Source organism: Lynx rufus, unplaced genomic scaffold (assembly GCF_022079265.1).
Source record: "Lynx rufus isolate CCGP_SWC_20201006 ecotype Redwood Valley unplaced genomic scaffold, mLynRuf1.p SCAF_18, whole genome shotgun sequence".
NCBI lineage: Eukaryota > Metazoa > Chordata > Mammalia > Carnivora > Felidae > Lynx > Lynx rufus.
In genome coordinates, this window is record NW_025814832.1 from 35473597 (window position 1) to 35494907 (window position 21311).

At 53.7% G+C, this 21311-nt stretch overlaps 2 protein-coding genes across 3 annotated transcripts in view; one reads left to right on the forward strand and one right to left on the reverse strand.

Moving 5' to 3' along the window:
* WIPI1 (WD repeat domain, phosphoinositide interacting 1) overlaps window positions 1-4602 on the forward strand; it is a 32070-nt gene extending 27468 nt beyond the window's left edge. The window contains exons 11-13 of the mRNA XM_047081526.1: window positions 506-624; window positions 1081-1181; window positions 4088-4602. Coding sequence (XP_046937482.1) covers window positions 506-624; window positions 1081-1181; window positions 4088-4135 — 268 coding nt within the window. The 3' untranslated portion in view covers window positions 4136-4602. The remainder of the gene's footprint in view (window positions 1-505; window positions 625-1080; window positions 1182-4087) is intronic.
* Window positions 4603-4698: 96 nt separating this feature from the next.
* The window catches only part of ARSG (arylsulfatase G), a 69731-nt gene continuing 53118 nt past the window's right edge, over window positions 4699-21311 (reverse strand). The window contains exons 9-11 of one of the 2 annotated variants that reach the window (XM_047081524.1): window positions 13857-13977; window positions 9089-9179; window positions 4699-5521 (exon numbers count right to left, since the gene is read on the reverse strand). In XM_047081524.1, the coding sequence (XP_046937480.1) occupies window positions 5247-5521; window positions 9089-9179; window positions 13857-13977 (487 nt within the window). In that variant the 3' untranslated portion in view covers window positions 4699-5246. Of the gene's footprint in view, window positions 6056-9088; window positions 9180-13856; window positions 13978-21311 lie in introns of both variants that reach the window. The other variant, XM_047081525.1, reaches the window with a different exon arrangement.

A 21311-nucleotide genomic window follows, 5' to 3' on the forward strand; every position in this document is an offset into this window, starting at 1 on the left:
CCCCTTTGTGAGCGAGTCTTAGCGTCCTGGCCAGAGTGTGCCAGAAAGAGCAAAGGGCCAATCTTCAGTCAGTATAAGAGAAAGGGGTCGTTGTGAAGTTGCGTGATTGACCCAGCAGTCCGAGGTCGCTGTTTAGGTCATGTGACCCAGCAGTGTACTCATCAGTCCTTTTTCTTTTTTTTAAGTTTATGTGAGAGAGAGAGGGTGAGTACACGAGCCGGGGAGGAGCAGAGAGAAAGGGACAGAGAAGCCCAAGCAGGCTCCACGCTGTCAGCACAGAGCCCGATGTGGGGCTCAGACCCACGAGCCGTGAGATCGTGCGAAACCAAGAGTCAGACGCCTACCCGACTGAGCCCCCCCCTCCCCCCGGCGCCCCTAATAGGTCCATACTTTAAACTCAAGGGGGCAAGCCTGAGCTTCCTAGTACTTTTCCTTCTGGAAGTTTCCTGCACATGTGATGAGCTCTTTTTTCTTTTCTCCCCCTCCCCTTAATTGCTGCCATTAGCTTGCTTAGCTCAGGAACAACGGAAGAAAACAAAGAAAATGACCTCAGACCTCCATTACCTCAGTCTTATGCAGCGACCGTGGCCAGACCAAGCACGTCTTCTGCCTCTACCGTGCCAGGTGAGTGGCCGTGGGGGCCTGGCTGGGGGCGTCGTGGGGGCCCGTTTCTGACGGCAGCTCTTCGGTCTTCATGGTCGCCTGTGAACAGAGCACTCTTCCCGAACCACTTCTTTCCCCCCAGGTGCGGCCCTGAGAATAGCCTTTAAACCCAGGTCCCTAAACCTGGCAGGCACGGCCCAAAATGGCTGTCTCCCTCACACGTAGAGTCGAGGCTTCGCCTCTTTGAGAATTGCAAACAGGTGGAAAGTTGGAGGGGCCCGGGGTGGAAGGGTGGGAGAGGTCAGCCCATCCGGGGGCTTCGAGACCCTAAGTGGTGGGGATTCTGACTCACCGGAAGCAGTCTCTCCATTCGAAAGGCAAAGGTGGCCTCCATGGTTTCCCTGGAGGTCCTGTCCCGGGGTCAGAGCATCACAACAGGCCGGGGGGCTTCCCTCATGTCTCACTCTTGCTTTCCAGGTTATTCTGAGGACGGCGGGGCCCTCCGAGGAGAGGTTATTCCTGAACATGAGTTTGCGACGGGACCAGTATGCCTTGACGACGAGAATGAATTTCCCCCTGTGAGCAGTAGGAATCCCTAAAAGAGCGGCCCAGTCCGTGTGCTGGGAGGGAAACCTTCCCCTCGCGCACGAGGCGAGGTCACTTTCCCGGTGGTCTAGTCCTGTAACAGCTAACCTCCTCCCTCCCGTTCAGAAAGCCACAGGCGGCGTGCCGTGCCGTGTGCTTCAGACCCTGTAGACTGGCCACCAGGTGTCGGGCTGAACACGGCAGCATTAGAATAACACCGGATACTAATGGGGGGGGGGGGGTCTCGGCGGCCTCACTACGTCCGGAGGCCTGGAACCCTTAACTTGGCTTCGTTAGCACTATCTCTGCTGCTCGCAAGGCAGGAATTCACGCCTGCGTCAACTCCTGTTTTCCTGAGGCTCCTAAGGATGTTCTTGTGGAATCCTGCCACCTTTTTGCTAACGACGATGCTCTAGCGGGGCTGGGCCGCTGCTCTCTGCAAGCCAGCCGGACCCTCACCCTCCTCCGGCTCTGGTGAGGCGGACCCCAGGCTGCCAGCAGCCGTGCGGAGGGTGGGAGCCCCCGGGGGAGAGCTCCCCTGCGTTTCCCTGCACCCTGCTTCAGCTGTTCCGGCAGCGAGAGCCCTCAGGGCTGGCTGGGTGCAGAGCTTGGCTTTTTCTAGCATCCCTGTCCGGAGCGAGAGGATTCTCTCCCTGGGTGGCCGCCAGGGTCTTAGCTTCTGAGGCCTCAAGCTTCCACTGAGAGCAACGCACGGAGCGCGCTCGTGAGCTGCGGTTAGCGAATGGCACAGAGGGCGAACCTGAACTCCTTTAGAGATGGGAGCGGTGCGCGGGCCAGGACTTAAGAGAGTCAACTGAGTGACCCCCGCTGGGGCCAGAGAGCAGCAGCCACTTGGGCTTTGCCTCAGAGCCCGTTAGGTCTTAGTATCGAATGTTTGCTCCTGATCCTTTCGTGTCCGTGGAAGTTCCATCTGCAAAAGGATGGGGTGCAAGTCTAGCTTCTTTCTTATATAAACCTTGGGACAATCTGATAAGCCCAGTCAGCTTAAAAAAAAAAAAAAAAAAAAAAGACTGTTTTGGGTCCCTCTTTGCATCATTAGAGGGCTGGCTTTGTGCTTTCCCATAAAGGCTTTACAGATTGCAGCTTGAAGTCTACGTTCCGGGCTTTGAATCGGCAGATTGCCAAACACAGTGCCAACAAGTAGTTTATATGTGAAGCGTGGAGAGCGGTGGTTCTTAAAAATACCAATTCTAAGGATAAAAACAACTGTTGGCTTGCTGCCTCCTGATAAACCAGTGGTTTGCCTTTGGGTTCTCATGCCCGAACTAGCCATAAAGGGAGTTCTTCTGCGCCCCCCCCCCCCCCCCCCCCGCCAAAGCTGGTGGTCATTTCCCTGCAGCTGTATCTTCTAGGAACCAGAATAGATCAGATGCCGTAGGGATAGATGTGTCCCACGTGTCCAGGTTTGGAGCATTCCCTCATTAGGTTCCATTTCAGTGGTTTTGGTGAAAGTCTGTGACTGCTAGAAAAGATTATTACTTAGTAATCAAAGTGAACCCTACAAGCTCTGTACTTACCGAACTGGGGTACTGCAGATCTTGGCATGGAGAGATGGGCCCCTGCCAAAGAAAGCCTGCATAAGATAATAGGTACACTGTGCAGAGCATTTGCCTCGAGCTTTAAAAAAAAAAAAAAAGAGAGAGAGATGCTTAAAAACGAGTGCTAGAACCTATCAAGAGGCCTGTTCACCTAAACACTGCCAGGAAGCTGGCTATGAGCCGGCTGTCCCGTCTCCCTCTTAAGGATCAGATGAGTGAAACCTGGTTTAAATTGCATCCGGGATTTTTATTTATACTCGAGGAAGGCTTCCTGCCAGCGAGACCACTGATCACTGAATGAGGCCCCTGTTAGACCCTAGAGCTGGTGGTGGGGGTCAAGAAGCCCATCAGACCCCAGGCCTGCCCTCCAGCCTAGAGGCAGACGGGGAGGAGAGGGCCATGCTTCCGCGAGCTCCTGACATCGTAGCAGACGGCCTTCTCCACCTCACCGCACCGCACGGGGACCAGGGGCGTGAGTGCCACTGGGATGTCCTCTTGACACGGACCACCTCACGCCCTCATTGGCAACGATGTCCAACTGGAGAGGAGATCCTGGGCGACTCCCCTCTCTGCCTTTATTCTGTATCTTGTCCAGAATTCACATCTCTACCCACGTCCCTTAAAAACTTCCAGGATTGTGAAAGGATCTTGGTGTCTCCGTTTGGTTAAAATCACTTCTCTTTCAGTTAACTAAGAACATGGGCTTGCCCAGATAATCTCGTGCGGCCCTCCCCGGGCCTTTGCCTTCGGAACACAGGTCATCTCGAGTGGGTCTTTTTTGTTTTCTAAGTATACTCGCACTTCCCTGGATATGATCGCTCTTATCTCCTTGGGACTTAACTTTGCTCCATAAACAATGAAAGGAAAGAGAATTGATCGTTTGTGGTCCCTTAGAAAGACGCTGTATTCAGGAAGATAAGCAGCTTTTGTCTCAGCAATACACCAACCTTTACAAGTCTGCATATTTTCCGACACTAGTCTGCTCTTGTGAGCAAGAGTAAGCAAATTGGGACCAAGGGTATTTACCGACTTTAGTAGTGACTTAACAGTCTGTGTTTACAAGTAAGATGAGCCTTTTAAAAAAACATGCAATACCCACATAAACATACACACACGTATTTTAGACGTAGTCAGTTTTTTTTGAAACCGTGCCATACTCGTCTATACCGAAGTAAGATGGGTGGATTTTCTGTGGCCGTGAGTGAGGGTCAGTCCGTGGATCCGCAGCGCCCAGCCTCCCCCCTGCTGACCCCGCGTGGGCACAGACCTGTTGATAACCCAGCCTGCCTACCAGTCCCTTCCCGGAAAGAGTTAAGGCCGTTCTGTTTTGATTTTGGTAGATAATCTTGTGCCGTGGAAGTCAGAAGGGCAAAACGAAGCAGTCATGATGAGAAGCGCACCTCAGAAAGCAGGACACCCCCTGTCAGGTGGTTGTGGAGAAAACAAGGAAGGTGGAAGAATGGAGTACAATTGTGTGCGCAGAAAGGGGGGCAGGAATCCCAGGTGCCGCCTGCTTAAGCCACGGGACGCGGTCCACTGCTCACCAAACCCTCCTCCGCCCCGGTTGCCAGCAGGCATGGGAGAGACTATATGAAATATGTTACAGCCATCGCGTCGATGCTCACTAACCACGTTGGTCTATAGCCGGAACTTTATATGAACAAGGGCATCCTTTTGAAATGTATGCCATGTAAAAATGTACGTATAGGAAAACCTCTTTGAATTGTATTTCTTGTATATGACATATAGAGAGACTGCTTTTAGCCAGGCAAAGTATTTTTGCAGTGATTGGAATGAATCATTTATTACCTTGGAGTCCCATTTAGGACACTTACAATAAAGTCATGGCAATGTGTTTTTGAGGTTTTAGACGTTCATTTCTTCCTGGTTTTAGGAGGCAGAAGGAATGCTTACAATCTTTAAAATATCATCATTTGATCTTTAAGGGGGAGCGAGAGGAGACAGGGAGTGCCACGGATGTATCCGTGGGCTCGCCTGCTCTGAGACCCGGAAACGTCTAGCTTTGTCTAGTCTGCACCTGTGCTACTCAGGGCATTTCCCCCAGGAGCTGCCCGGAAATGGAGCGTCTCGGGCAACTACTGAGTCAGAATCTGCACTCTCGAGGGATCCCAGGTGACACGTATGCGTATTAAAGATGGAAAAGTGCTGCCCTAGATCCCAGCTGGCATGAATCTATGCTAAAACGACCAGCAAAACTGGGTGCATAGGAAGGAAAGGAAACCAAAATGCATCCAGTGCCTGTTCCGCGTCACGTGATGTGGCAGTCGTTTGCATATAGTGCCTCCTTGGTCCTCAGAATGAGCTCGAAAGCTGTGGGTTCAGTGACGGCCCACGTTCCGAAGCTGGGGCCTGAACCCGGCCTGACTCCAAAGCCTGTGTGCCTTTCCCTACTTCCCTACGGCTCGGCTCGGCTCGGCACAGCCGTCCCCGCCCCCCTCCCAAGGCGGCATGCAGGGAGGACAGTGGGGGGGAAATGGGTCAGGTGGTGTGACAGCGGCAGGCCTTTCGGTGGGGATCACAGCAGGGGGTCACCGAAGGATCCCGAGTGTAATCCGCCCTGGACGTCTTGTCACCAGCAATGTCCAGAAGCACGTCCGCCAGGACCTGTCTGACCTCGGGCAAGACGCGCTCGTACTCAGCACTGCCTTCTTCTAGAGGCTCGGCTTCCGCAACATCCTCTTCCAGGTTAAAAATGAGGGGAGGCTCGTGAAGCCGCGGGGGCCCGACCTTCCCGTCACAGGCTTTGGCTCCGCCTAGAGAGAGGGTGACAGCAAACACCCCATCAAACCCAGCTTTGGCCCCGTGCCGGAAAGAGGAGAAGGTGATGGATTATAAATCGAGGCAAACAGAGCAGGACTCGTATGTTCGAATGACTGTTCTCCCCGTCAAAGAAAGCGCCTTGGGGTTCCGGCTGCTCATCCCAGGGATGCTCCTGCCTTCCAGAATGATCTGGAACTTCTCCCGGACTTGCCTTCAGGGCCCGCACAGCAGCCAATCGAGTATCTCCCGTCTCCACCCTTGGCGAGTAAATTCGATTTTTTCTTTTTTTCTTTTTTTTTTTTCCTCAAAAATTCATTTCTGGAATACCAGAGATACTCAGTTTGGTGGACTGGGCGGGAAGGCAAGGTGAGTAATTTCACTTTGGGTTGTAGTTGAGATTCTTGTTGAAATCAGAATCTGGCTGTTGAAGCAGCCTCAGGAGAGCCGGAACAAAAATGGAGAGCGGCATCCTTAGCTGTGACGACTCAGGTTCTTTTCCTTTTCCATACAAAAAGTAGTTCAGGCATCTGATAGAAATCAATGTAATGCAACTGAGTCAACAAAAGGAGTCAAGGCAAAGGACGGCCATCAGAAATACAGGAACTCCCGGGGTGCCGGGGTTGGTCAGTCGGTTAAGCGTCTGACTTCGCTCAGGTCATGATCTCGCAGTTCGTGAGTTCGAGCCCGGCGTCGGGCTCTGTGCTGACAGCTCAGAGCCTGGAACCGGCTTCACATTCTGTGTCACCCCGTCTCTTGGCCCCTCCCCTGCTCATACTCTCTCTCTCTCATACACAAAAATAAATAGTTAAAAATATCTTTATTAAGAAATATAGGAATTCCTGAACACCTACTTTGCCCCCGAGCTTCTTAGCAGCCAAACCAGAAGGTGGAAACTTATCAATTGCTCCTTCTCACTGAGGTGTGAGAGAAATTTCTCCAGGGGCTCCTCTTACAGGGAGAGAAGAATGGGCAAGTCGCACAGCCCTTCATTAATGGTTTTCCTCTCGTGGTTGACATCTGGGTCGGTCAGCGGAAAGTTGAGAATCACTGTCTTTGCCTAGAATTTGGCTTTTCTTTTTTCAACGTTTATTTATTTTTTGGGGGGGACAGAGAGAGACAGAGCATGAACGGGGGAGGGGCAGAGAGAGAGGGAGACACAGAATCGGAAACAGGCTCCAGGCTCTGAGCCATCAGCCCGGAGCCCGACGCGGGGCTCGAACCCACGGACCGCGAGATCGTGACCTGGCTGAAGTCGGACGCCTAACCGACTGCGCCACCCAGGCGCCCCGAATTTGGCTTTTCTTCATTGCCAGTCAAGGGCACGGGACATGAGGTTTGCAGTCAGTCGAGCAAGGGTTTGGATGGACTCCTTATAAAAATTAAAGATTTCCACTTCACAGAATAATGAAATAGCTTGCATAGGACCCCACGTGGGTAACAATTACAAATTTTAGGCAACAAATTTAGGGGGAAAAAACCCCAACAATTGAAGGCACCAGAAAATCACGGAGGCAGGCAGAAACAAAATAATTTGATCATTGAAAGGCAGAGGTCACCATGGGTTGGGTCTGTGTTCAAGAGTTTCATTCCCCTGGGGACACCGCCCAGTCTGTGCAGCTCGGGCCCAAGAAGACTATCCTCTCTTTGGCTTGGGGCATCGGGGGAATATCAAGGTATCAGAGCTCAGGACTCTCACAACGGAAGAAAATCGATGGGTGAAATCCGGGAAGGAGGGAGCCAGAAGGGGGGGGACGCCTCAAAATCTGTGAAGAAACCTCCTCCAAATCTTTCTCTAATCTAATGTAGTAGATAGAGGTCAATACAGCTCGTTTATCCAAAAGCAGCTTTAAGTAACCAGGATGCAGACTTTCCAAAGAGGAAGGGAAGGGAGGGATCAGAACATGTCACACTCTCCACCCGCGGCCCCCAGCTGTTGAGATGTCTGTCGTCCTCATCCTCGTGCTAACTCTGCCGGGACTTTGGTGACTCCTCAGAAGAGGCCTCCCCTGGGCATCCTAATTCTTGTCTGATTGTGATGGTTTTAAACGGTCCGATTACTTCATAGTAACATTTAGGATTCCAGCACTGTGGTCCCAAGGGCTTTTTTGGCAAGGTCTTGACTTCTGAAATTAACTCAGCCTGGAGAAGCCATACCTCTGAGATAGTGTAATGTAAGGACTGTAATCTAGAAATTTTCCATCCGAAAGCATAACAAATATCTGACTGGTTTGCATTTTAGGTTTTGGAGAATCAAAAGAGTCTTTGTGGCATTTTTAATATCCCTCAAGTTCTGAACTCAAAGAACTTGTGTTTTTATGGCACATTTTCTTCAGGATCACGTATTTATACTCGGGGAAAATAATTTCTGTTCTTTATTATATAATGCTTTGGAACACTCTCACATTAAATAACTGAATCAAATTGAAATCCACACCAGGTCCCGGGTCTGGTTTTGTTTTGTTTATGTTTTTGTTTGTTCGTTTTTCATTCACTCGGAGAAACATTTTAGGGTTCCTGTGGGACACGAGAAACTGTGCTCAGCACTTAAAGACAACAAAAATAAAAGATCTTACAAAGCTCTGGGTTCAGAGAGCTCAAAACTAGTAAGGGAGGGGCGCCTGGGTGGCTCAGTCAGTTAAGTGGCCGACTTGGGCTCCGGTTATGATCTCCCGGTTCTTGAGTTCGAGCCCGGAGTCGGGCTCTGCGCTGACAGCTCGGAGCCCGGAGCCTGCTTCGGATTCTGTGTCTCCCTCTCTCTCTGCCCCTGCCCCACTCGTGCTCTGTCTCTGTCTCTCAAAACTGAATAAACGTTAAAAAAAATAAATAAAAAAAAATAAAAAAACTAGTAGGGAAAATAAAACATGTACACCAATGGCTGGCATATAGGGCAGAACGTGATCATCACCAGAGTTTCTCCAGATCGTACCCAGCTGAGAAGATGAGAGGGAGTTTTATGACCGAGGTACTAGGATTTGATGTGAGGCCCTAAACGCTGACAGAGATCTTGATAGAAGGCCAAGGAAGAAGGTGGTTGCTCTTGGAGAACCGACACCAGAAAAGTCGAGCGACCCGGTATGGAAGGAGCCTGAATTCTGTTCGCAGCCAGAAGCCCCTGGGAAGATTTTGAGAACCATCCTGACCCAGCATCACATTTCTAAAATATACATTTAAGACCGTCACCGAGCGAATCAAGCAGCAGAGAGACTTCTGTCGGTTTGCTAACTAGACCTCTAGAGTCTATTCTCTGAAACAGTCTATTGTCTAGTAAATTACACCTTAAGATATCTCCAAGCTTCCACTTAACATTCCGCCAAACTGGCATTTAAAGCCTAACAGTGGAGTGAGAGTCCTTCTTGTGAGTGTGCGGACTAGCTCTGAGCTTGCTAGAAATTCGGGCGCAGAGTACAAAGACCTTGTTTTCGTATTTGTGGGTGCAGAGGGCCTGCCCTGGGGTGGTGGGGGGAGGGGGGAGGGGGGTGCTGAGGGCTCCCTGAGGGAGGGCAGCCCACACTCATTCCTGGAGGCCAGAGGGTGGATCCAGGTGGGTGCCCCTGACTCACCGGTGACGTAGAAGGCCTTGTGTTGTTCCAGGCGGACGGTCTGAAGGGCTCCGTACTCTCCAGCCGCCCCACTGTTGGGGTGAAACAGCACCTGAGAGAGAGCAGCAGAGAGAGCTTCCTAACCCGCCAGCCATGCCCCCCATGCTTCCTGGAAGGCATTCCTTTCTCTGTCACGGTGGCTGGTCCATCCCACCCACCACGGCCCCAAACACTGACACACACAGGCCTGTAGTCCACGCCGGCCAATGCTTGGGGGGGGGGGGGTGGGGAGGAGGGCAGGAAATAGCTCCTTGGCAAGTTAATTAATCAGAATGGGCTGCAACTCTGGTCAGACTCCTAGGCCCCCCGGTACCAGCTGCAGAATTCGCAGGGTCCGGTGCAAAATGAAAGAGAGAAACCGCGTTCGAAATCGAACAATTTCAAGGCAGCACAGTACGTGTTCTCTAAACCAGGCGCAGGACCATCCTGAGGGCGGGGCCGCAGGTGGCCGTGTCCCACCCTTCCTTCAGGTTCAAGACGGGGCCTGGGAATCTGCACGGCTTACAGACAGTTCCAGGGATTCTGACGCGGGTGCTCCTTGGAAACACGGCTTCTTGGCATCCAGTTAATGTTCTAACTCTCCCTCAAGCAAGGATGGCATGTCCTTGAGAGGACAGCTCGGCGTGATTTCTGCAGAACTGGGCACAGCCTAACCTCCGAACACAGATGTCCTCACTCCATGACTCAATCCTGCCCTCCTCGGACTGAGGAAATTCCCCGTCATCGGGCCATCGATGAAAGGATCGCCCTACAGAATGGAAACACCGAATTCAGGCGTGCCAAGGGCAGGATTCGGTAGAAAATAAACAACCAGTGTCCTTGGTGGGTTGGTGGGTTGATGCTGGATGCGTGAGACCGCCCTGGTATGAATCATGACCAATATATATCACTGCAAAGACGCTTATGTGATTCAAAGTTTCCATGGGGCTATTAAAAAAAAAGAGCGAGAAACATCTGTTGGAGCAGTAAACAGCTGTCCCCCCAAGTTTTTCCGGGCTCTCAGAGGATGCCACCGGGGGCGGGGTCCCTCCCGCACCTGCAGCTTCCGTGCTGGGCTCTCGTGACAGTCCCTGCAAGGTCCCCAGCCAGCATGATGACAGCAGGCTCCTTCCAAACAGGAAAAGAAGTCGTAACTCAAAACTCACTCCTCTGCCCGCCCAGCAGGAAGCCAAGCCTCTCACTGCAGGAGGCCACTGGGTTTCCTTCTGGTGGAGGCGGAAAGTGGGGGGACTTGGAAAACCTACTGTCCGCCCATCAAGGAGGTCCTCAGACCTCCAGAAGATGGGAGTCGCGGTCCGCTGGTTCAAATCGTTGACAGTATTTGGGTCTCGGTGACAGACACTCCAGAAGGGTGGGCTGCTACGTCCAGGATATTTGTGCAGCGTTACCAGAGGCAACTTCCAAAATCCAAGAGGAAGAGGAAGCAAAACTTCCGGATGGCTCCCTCTCAGAAACAGGAGGGCGTGGGTTTTGTTGTGCAGACTGGCCACGGCGTTGTTTACACCCACATAGGAAGAGGGTTGGCAAACTGATACATGAATCACAGCCTAAGACAGGTCCTCTCCAGGGTGGGTCCCCACTTCAAAGATAACTTTTATCTTCTGCAGACATGTTGCACCCTCTTGGTTGCCTTTCTTACCTGTTTGCTTTGTTTCATTCTGTTTTGTTGTTTGAAGCAGGTGAGCGGCTCCCTTAGGCCCCAGAGGCTGGTGCTTATGTGGTAACGCCCCCCCCCCCCACCACACACACACACAAAAGGAGGGCTCCCCAATCCCATCAGGTGGGGCTGCAAAGCCGGCTCCAAAAGGGGGCAGCCACTCCGGATGGGGATGGCGTCTTTCACCACTAGGGGCCTCCCTAAGAGAAGTGATCGGACCGGAGCTCCAGAGACCAGCCCCTGCTCAGGTCTCCCCGGTGTATGGCCTCCAGGGAGGTGCCACGCATTTTCTGACCCACAGCAGCCCCAGACCAGTCTGGACTGGCAGGTGAAGAGCCATTAAAGACGCCTTCCTCTTTGTGGGCAATTTTTGGCCTCGGCGGTTGGCAACCCGGGGCGGAGGTACGACTTGACCGGTGGTAACGTGACGAACTCCAGCTTCCACCAGGGAGTCAAGCAAGCACGAAGCAGGATCTCTGAGGCGCCCTCCCCCGCCTTGCGGTTGCCCTCGTGCCCAGACCCGGGCCCATCAAGATGAGAAGCAGAAGGCTCAGCAGGATGCAAGGGCGGGCAGCCTGGCCGCCTCTGTGGCACATTTTCAACACCACCCCACGTCCCACCCGTCCTCGAAGCGGGTAGTGAAAAGACCGCACAGTAGGAAAACTGCAGACCCATTACTTGCCCTTAAACCTGTCCGCAAGGGGCCTGGGGGGGGGGTGGTGCCAAGGAGCTACGCCTTAGCCTTAGGTGGCTTCAGCTCTTTACCCGGGCGGTTACTTCATTTGCAAAATAGGGAAGGACCGAATGGCTGAGCTGTATTTGCATATTGTTTTGAGATGAGCATCTGAGAAGTCACTCTGAGCTTCTTGAAACTGGAATGGTTTTCTAAACTCAGCCATGTTAGAATCCTTGCACGCCCAGAACACACGTGAGTGTGAACACAACCAAATTGTGTTTAGTAAAAATTACACGCGGTGGCGCCTGGGTGGCTCCGTCAGTTAAGCCTCTGACTCCGGCTCAGGTCATGATCTCACGGGTCGTGGGTTCGAGCCCCGCGTCGGGCTCTGTGCTGACAGCTCGGAGCCTGGAGCCTGCTTTGGATTCTGTCTCTCCCTCTCTCTCTGCCCCTCCCTGACTTGTGCTATCTCTCTCTTTCTCTCTCTCAATGATAAATAAACGTTAAGAAAAAATTGTTTTAATAGAAAATAATAAAAGTTTAAAAAAAAATCACACGCGGGGACCTGTATGTGTGCGTATACACATATGTACGTGAGTGTATGTCTCTATCATCACTCACGCTACCTCCCGGCCTCCGACCTCCCCTCTGTGCAGCAAATTCTGGACGCTTTACTCTAGTCTTTTCAGCAAGTGAGCAGAAAAGACCGACAATTCAGGGCCAACAATTACCTGGGTTGCCCTCAAACTCCAAACAATCTTATCTGCAGCATCTTCACGGCTCTGCAGGGAATCCAGAGCTCTGGGAGGCTGGGTATAGCCTGCAGGTGCCAGCACCCCAGGGCCTTTGCTCTTGAAGATGCTATCAGCAGCTTCCTGCAAGCAGTAAGTGGTGGCTGTTTCCTTCTGGGCCCTGCGGCGTGGTCAGGGAGCAAGCCAGCCCCCACTGCAGCCGCCTTACCACACATCATCTGTCCCCACGAAAACCCCAACCAGTGCTGGGGCCTGCCTCTACTCCCCTTGCCGGGCCCAACCCTGTCGGACACTAGGCCAGTAACTGTTAGGCCCTGAGCATGACTCTGCAGAAGAAAGAGCTGCAACTAGAGAGAGGGACCGCTCTCCCCTCTGAGAGCGGAAGTGAGCGCGAAGGTTCTGGCTTCCACAGGCAGGAGCGGCCGCGTCAAGGAGCCCGGAGTCCTTGAAGCACTTCCTGGTGACCCCAATGATTCTATTAGTAGCCGTGGTGATAAACACTCAGGAGCACCTCTCCACTGACGTCTTCGATAACCCCCCGGGGTCACACACTGCGAACGTCCAGTCCGGAGGCGGAAACCATCTTCCTGCCCTTTGCAGCTCTCCAGCGGTGGGGCTCAGCCTGGAAGCCTGGGCAGCTCTAGAAGGTTGGGTGTCCCGGGAGAAGCAGTACTTGCTCAGAGGGCATTTCAGGCAGCGTCAGACAACCCCTAGAAACTGCAGGAACGCTCTCGGAAGCACGGATGGCCCCCTCGGGGCTCCGTGGCGGGGGCCGCGTCACAAACCACCGGGCCACATCCGAGCAGCGCGTTTGAGTCACTTCCATGTGAACCTCGGGTGAAGACACAAATAGACCCTTTGATGTGTGGGTCCCTAACTCAGAAGCCATGTGCTCACCGGGCCTCACAGAGGTGCTTGGGGTTCCCTCCTCCCACTTCCTCTTCCTTTTGGTGAAAGGAAAACACACGGAAATGACATGGAAAGGCCGTCGGGGCCGGCACTTCCTGGCTGTCACCGCCGACGAATGCCTCAGTGCACATGAAGAGGGGACCCTGGGGTGCTGGGGAGCAGAACCCCAAAGCTGGAGCAGGGGCTGTAGGGCCACAGGCCGGGCCTTCCAGGAGCCAGGGGGAATGTTCATTCATTTCTTCGTCAAATGCACACTTACAGCCGGCTGGGTGCTGGCCCAGTTAGGTGCACTGAGAATTCTGGGGGAGATCCCTGCCTTCGGGAAGTTCCATTCTAGTCGGGGAGTCCCACAATACCCAAGTCACTCTGGCTACTCAGCCACCCCGTCCAACAAAAATGTGCCAGGGGCCTACGATGTGTCGACAAATCACTGCGGAAAAAAATCGTATGTTACGGGCAAGAAGCACCTCTATACACACCCACTCTAAGCCAGACTGTCCAATGTAAGTCTGGATTGACAAGCTGGATTGATCACAGGGGACGAGGGGGAGAGGGGTGGAAAGAGAGCTTTGTCTCAAAGGATTAATCCGTCGGGGGTTCTTAAACTAGATCGGGAGGGGCCGCTGGCATGCACGTTCCCAGGACGGTTCTCTTCGCACAAAGGTGGCCCCGGATGAGAAGCAGCAGCCCAAGCCCCTGTAGAGCCGGTGAGGGGCGCACACCTCCTCCACTTACCCGGTGCCCAGTCTGCGACCAGCCAAAAAGCACGGAAGAGGCATCCAAGCCGTCAAAGTGCCGGTCTTGGGGTAGGCTGGCCCCCGCCAGGGCCACCACAGTGGGGAAGATGTCCAGCACACTGCAGGAAGAACAAGACGGCGTTGGCCCCAGCTACTCCCAGACTCTCTCCCTGGCCCATGCTGTGGTCAAGGCCCACCCAAACCAGCCCAGACTGAGCACCGACATCCTCCCATATGGTCCGCCTCCTCTACCTGCGGGTCCTTCCTTCGGGTCCCACCTGGATTTCTGCTCCTACAAAAGGCAGAATGGCACTGTGGTTTAGCACCCAGGCTCTGTGGCCAAGTGTTACCGGGTCTCAAATCCCAGAGTTATACCTACCTGTCTTCTCAATGCCTCCATTTTCCATTCTCTAAAATGGGCATGATCATAATAGTGCCCACCTCACAGGGTATCACGTGGATGAAACACATAGATGAGACATGTAGAAGATGATGGTATTTGTGTCATCGTTATTCACAAGGGCTACCCTATGGATCTAAGAACCAAGAGGCTCTACCTGTCACCAGCGAGGCCACAGCCACTGGCTGAGAGGGAACCACGTGTAACAGGCATCTGCTAGAGAATGTTCACGTCATTATTCCTGCTCTGGGTCTCTGTGTCACAAACATTCAGTCTTTGTTTAAAATGCCATGGTGGGGCACCTGGGTGGCTCAGTCAGTTGAGCGTCCGACTCTGGCTCATGTCATGATCTCGTGGTTCGTGGGTTCGAGCCCCATGTTGGGCTCTGTGCTGACAGCTCAGAGCCTGGAGCCTGCTTTGGATTCTGTGCGTCTCTCTCTCTCTCTCTCTCTGCCCCTACCCTGCTTGCACTCTGTCTCTGTCTCTCTCTCTCAAAAGTAACTAAACATTAAAAAAAAAAAAAAAATTAAGGGGGACCTGGGTGGCTCAGTCAGTTGAGCATCTGACTCTGGCTCAGGTCATGATCTCGTGGTTTGTGGGTTCGAGCCCCGTGTCGGGTTCTGTGCTGACAGCTCAGAGCCTGGAGCCTGCGTCGGATTCTGTGTCTCCCGCTCTCTCTGCCCCTCCTATGCTCACGTTCTGTCTCTCTCTCTCTCTCTCTCTCTCTCAAAAATAACTAAACATTAAAAAAAATCAAGGGGCGCTTAGGTGGCTCAGTCGGTTGACGGTCCGACTTCGGTTCGGGTCATGATCTCACGGTTTATAGGTTCAAGCCCCTCAAGGCGCTCTGTGCTGACAGCTCACAGCCTGAGGCTGTTTCTCCCTCTCTCTGCCCCTTCCCTGCTCACATTCTGTCTCTCTCTTTCTCAAAAATAAATATAAAAAAAAAAATTTTTTTTTAATTAAAATGCCATGGTATGTGAAACGTTCCACCCCCTTTATTTCAGTGATTTCTTCCCCATTACAAAATAGCAATAAATGTTTACGGTGGGGGGAAAAAAATAGAACACCCAGAAATATAAAAGAGAGAACAACGCAGAAATCGTCCATCACCCAAAGGCAGCCACTGTTACCATTTTGGTGGGTTTTGTTAATGTGAGTTTTTAAGTCACGCGGTGCAACTTGACTCTATTATGGGGCACATCGCCCACCAGCCTGCTGTGTTTCATCAGAAAAAACCTCTCCAGCGTAAACAAATGGACCGTCCTTTCAACAAAGCTGTTTATCCGAGGGCCAGGCCAACTGAGTCAGCGGGATGTGATGCAGTCAGGCGGGCAGGCCAAGGTGAGGAGTACTCCCCCAGATTGAGGCCCTGGTTCGCCTGAGGCTGGGCACGGCACCAAACTTCAGGCACGCTCTGAGGGAGGCCTCAGGGGCCACCTGCCCCACTGCCACCACCCGGAGGTCCGGGAACAAGCCTCTCTGCCCGCCCAAGAGGGGCTGCAGAAGGGGCTCGCCATGAGGCTCCGCCTAGAATCCCGGACAGAATCTCTCCCCGGACGATGGCACGGATTGTTTCTGGTTTGCCTTCTGTGTTCACGATCCACACAGCTAGTGGCTTACCTCTCGAGATACGTGTCCCAGGGGCTGGGCATCCCACACAGGCAAAGCCAAGGAGTGCAGAGTAAGCATGGCCAGAGTACGGCACAGTCCAGAAACCTGTCCGGAGTCCAAGGATCCTGCTACAGACCGGGCAGTGCGGAGCAACGCAGTCCGAAAAGGCGGCGGCGGCGGCTGGGGCCGTTTGTCTGAGCTTTCTCGAAGCTGCACCCCTATAGGATACCGGCATCGCAGATGGGTCACCAGCGAGCAGGAAACACAGGGTCTGTGTCAGGCTGGAACGGATGGCATGCTTTCTCTTTCCATCTTCGGTTTTCTCCCCTGTATCATGAGGCTTCACATTCTAATGAAATAAAGCACTCAAGTCTCATGTTCAGGGAACCCTAACGTCTCAGAATTCATTCGTCAGGATCCTCAGAGGGACTTCATCCGCCCGGAGCACAGAGAAAACCTTTGGCCCACGAGAAAATCTTCAACATCTCCGATGACTGGCCAATGCAGAATTACTGCCAGGCTCAGGCCGTTCCAAAGTCTTTCCTTCTGTAATGGAGGAAGCCGAGCCCCCGAGGTCAGGCCCAGAGGAGGGCACACACAGTCCCCATACCATCCCGGAGCTGGGCCCGCAGACTCAGCTTGAGCTTAGAGACAACATTGGTCCTAGGGAGGCCACCAAAGGGACTCCAGCTGCTCCAAACCTCAAACCCCCACCTAAGAAACTGGTCCTGACAGTCTTTGAAACCTTCAAGAAAGAGACCAAAAAAAAAAAAAAAAAAAAATCTACATTTTCAAGTTTCTGTGGCTGGTGATACTTGGGATGGGGGTTTTGGGCAGGACCACGTTCTGACTTTTGTGGGATATATGGGAACTTGGGCCTTCGTGGGCCCCTGCTTCCGTACGAAATACTAAAAATCATATTTCACATCTGTATTGACAGAAAGATGCATACATAAATAATATATATTAAACCATTGTCTTCAACTGAAAAGTTCTTTTCTTCCCTCCTTCTGATTTTAGAAGAAATTAAAAATCTCACGTGTCCCGGGGCGCCTGGGTGGCTCAGCTGGTTGAGCTGGTTGAGCCTGGGGGGCTCAGCTGGTCTTACTCTGGCTCAGGTCATGATCTCGTGGTTCGTGAGTTCAAGCCCCACGTGGGGCTCTGTGCTGACACCATGGAGCCCGCTTTGGAACATCTGTCTCCCTCTTTCTCTGCCCCCTCCTCAGCTTGTGCTCTCTTTCTCTCTCTCTCAAAATAAATAAATATTAAAAAAAAAAAAAATCTCCTGGGCCCGGCCCTCCACCTCCCTGGCCTAAGAGACAGTCGGCCTTGGCTTCTGGAGGGAGGAAAACCCCACTTCACTGGGGTTATGAGAAGTGACACAAAAGGCTGCCATCAGAGTGGGCCAGGGGACACCTCTGCCGGTTGCCCATGTGAAAATAGTTTCTTCTTTTCTTAACATGGCTTCAGCCAGCCCACGGCACCGAAGGTTGTTCAGAGGAAGTGTGCGTATTTGTGTCCCCATGCAAGGTGTCACCCCAGGGACCCGGGCGTGGAGAGCAGGCCATGGGGAGGAGGGTGCAGGAGGGCCCGGCTGGAGCAGAAGGGCTGCTGGGAGCTTGCTTGGGCCCAACAGCCCAGGCTCGGGACGCCTGCGGATGGGAACCCAGGCGCTGTGCTGGGCTGTCCTGGGGGGAGAGCATCCCGGGGCAGAGGGAAGGGCTGGGAAGGGAGGTGTTTCCTGGAAGCTGGGGACATTATAGCTGGGAAAAGGCGGTGTGATCTGAGGGCGGGAAGCGGGAAGTGGCAAGGAGGTTGCCAAGGAAAGGATTGGGGGTGCGTGGGCCCGGACACAGAGGGAGGGGAGAACAGAACTTCCTCCGGATCAAGAGCAAAGGCGGGGGAGGGGCAGTGCCTTTTTAGCGCTTAGTTGTAAGTTTCTTCCTGTTGTAATTCCCTCTTGTGACCCCTAGGAAAACTCGGTACCCACCCCTTCCTGGCCTAAGCCCCTCTGCGAAGCGTTGAGGGGCTGCAGCTTCCCCCAGACCCCTGACTCCGGTCCTTCTCAGAGGCCAGTATAAGAACCCAAGAGCACCGTTTTCAGGGGACACGGGGGTCCCAGAGCATCAGAAGAGCCCGACACAAAGCACGCATATCCGTTCCACAGCAGAGCATAGCTGGGAGCGGGAGGTGGGGGGTGGGTGCACACAAGGCCCCTCCCTCTCTCCCCCTCCACTGCCCACCGCTAGATGCAGGAAAGAGTGGGAGACTTGGAAAGGAGATGCGTGGCTAGACCTTGCTCTCGCGGTGACACCGAACCACAGGGCACTGACGTGAACATGGCCTGCTTGTAACTTCCACTTCCGAGACGTGTGCCTCAAGACGGTACAGAGGCAGGTGCATCAGCCCTCCACACAACCGGCTGCGTTTCAGGCATCTGAAGAGAGCCGCCCGGCCCCTCCCCACTCCCGGGGACCCTCCGGTCTCCAGGCTAAACGGAACCTTCAGCTGTTTTCCCAAAGGAGATGTGGCCACCTCGTGTTGCCTCAGTAATCGCAGGAGAGGTTCTCTGCTCTGAATAGAGACGGTGGCCTCCCAGCTCAGAGATGCAGAGCATAACCTTCACGTCTCTGTATACGGCTATGAGACATCACATCAAAGCTGTGGCTCTCAGGGGTGCTGGGCTGGCTCAGTCGGTAAAGCATCCGACTTCGGCTCAGGTCCCCATCTCGCGGTCTGTGAGTTCGAGCCCCGCGTCGGGCTCTGCGCTGACAGCCTCAGAGCCTGGAGCCTGCTTCGGATTCGGTGTCTCCCCCTCTCTCTGGCCCTCCCCCACTTGCACTCTGTCTCGCAAAAATAAATAAATGTTAAAAAAAAATTAAAAAACAAAAAGCCACGGCCGTCAAGCAGCATGAGTGTGTCTTCCCAGGGCACATCTGGTCCCACCTGGAAACATTTCGGTCGCCACAGGTCAGGGTGAAGGTGCCACTGGCATTCAGTGGGTAGAGGCCAGGGATGCCATTCAATATCCTACAATGTACAGGACGGGCCCCCACAACAGAGAATGATCCTGCCCAGAACGTCAACAGTGCCAATGTGGAGCTAACCTGCATTAGAGGCTGAGGTTCAAACCACCAGGCCCTGGCGACACGTGTCGCCAAAGCCCCGGCCTCCTAAGTTAGCTCCTAACCATCAGGAACTTTCTGTCTGATTTGCTCGCTACTCCATCCCCAGTCCCTAGGGCAACGCTTGACCCACAGCTGGACACAACAATAAATATTTGTGGAACAAATGAATTTCCCTCACTCTGTAATTGTGTCACTGGGCTTCGGGGTCAGGACATGTGCGAGACCTTTCTTTGACCTCGCTACGTCACGCGGGTGCACGCTGGAACATTAACAGTGATTATCTCTAAAAGGGAACCAAATGGAAAATGGAATTTGTGTGGACCCCTCCTCCCTCGCCACCCCCCCCCCATGCATTTGTCACTTTTCTGCATTCATGTGAGTACTTGTATCAACCTGACCACTCTCTTCCCATAATTCCTCGGGGCCACCAGAATTGAGGTGTAAGGTATTCTGGCCTTAGCTCTATGGCTCAGGGGACTTACCTCTGGTCTGAAAGGAGATCTACGTCCCTCTGAGGAATAAAGAACTAGAATAGGGGATAAGTACTCTGGGGGAGGAGGGAGTGCCTGGTGGGGTTTCCAAGGACATGAAGTACCATCGGTTTCTTGAAAATGGATCTGAAGGCTCTTCTCCTCAGAGCCGACCCTGAAGGAGTCATGGAAAACAACAGTAGACGCCTGGTGGCCTGGCCTGACAGTAAGGACGCTCCACCCAAGTTTGCTTTAGGTGGATTTATGTGAGGAAACAGCCAGAGGGTGAATTCTATGGAGATGAACTTTCCTGCTTCAACTGAGACTACTTGAATGCCAAAAAATATCCTCCTAAGGGGCCGATGTAACGGATCAGTGCTGTCCTGGTAGAATTCCAGGAGCTCTCGGGCAAACGCGGTCTGGTACCAAGACTCACTTTCTTGGGTCACCAAATGGTTCCCTCAGTCCGTTGTCTCCTCCGGGGCCTTAGGCCACGAACGCCACGGTGCCGTGGTATCATGGCGCTGTGGTTGACCATAGGTGCAAACGCCCTTCTCACGTGAGGAGCGTGTGCTCGGTGTGCAGGGACGGAACTTGAGAGCTTGCCGAGTTATTTGTGCGTGCGCAGCCAGCCCAGCCTGTGAACACTTGGCCTGACTGCACCAAGTCAGCCCCATAAAAAGCAGTCCATCTGGCCCTCTTCCCGGCCGGCCTGACATCACAGACTCCAGCGCTCGCTGTTGTCACACCTGCCTGCACCCCCTGATGGCAGGGCTGACGTGGGGTCGTGGGGGCCCGCAGGCTGCCAGGGACGGTGCCTACCCACCCACCCTGGCCGTCAGAGCTGTTAACACCTCCTTTCCCCTGGCCTTCACGGCTGTCCCGGCTCCCCACCGAGTCTGGGGATGCGGGAAGGAGCCCAGGGAGCTTGTCTTCCTCTGAGAGGCCGTGTTCTTGAGGCCACGGCCCACTGAGCTACAGAACTGGTTCGTAAATTAGCCTCTGACCAGACCAACAGCTCTGAGCCCCTGAGCAGCGCCCAGCCACGCCCCCTTGCCAGTGACTACAGAACCACAGAGAGGAAGTCCCCATCTGGAGGAGCGACACGTTCCCATCACGGGTCTTGGTTACCCAGCTGCGTGGAATCGCTCTCGGAAGGGCCACCACAGCCTCGTGCTGTGCCCAGGAGGGGGCCTCGTGGATCTGCCTCAACAGGGAGCTAAGAGCGAGGGTGAGATCTTCGAAGAGAGGGAGCAACCTCACTGCAGAAGCTTCCTTGCCACGGGTAGGAATGTCCTCACCTAAAGGTGCATTCTTTCCTCGCCAGCCCAGTGGGGCCGCCTCCTTCTCCCTCCCCTGCAGGGTAGGTGGACACCTAGGTGCCTTTCTTGGGCCCGTGTGATTGCTGGCGATATGCTGGCTTCCCGCGGTCACCCTACCCCCAAGGATGGAACAATTGTGGCTTACGCGGTCTATTCCCTCCCGTCTGCCGGGCCCAAGCCAAAAAAAGGGACACGCTACCGCTAACCTCTCTGCTAGTACAGCACCGACGCCAGGAGCCACCGCCATGACTCCGCATCAAAGGCCACAGAGCCCGCCCAGTCCCCTCTTGTCACCAAGATCATCCCCAGAGGATGGCTTGCAAAGAGCCACTGTGGGCCCTAACTCAGCACGTGGGATTGCCTACGGGGAGATCCGTGTGGCTACGACCAGAGCTGTAGGAGGCATCTGGGAACGCCCGGCCAAGGCAGGTGGCCGATGAGGCCTCTCTTCTCGAGGTTTCTAGCCGCTGGAGCCTCGGTCCGTGGTTTTCTAGCCCCGAATCCCAACATTTCAAGGTA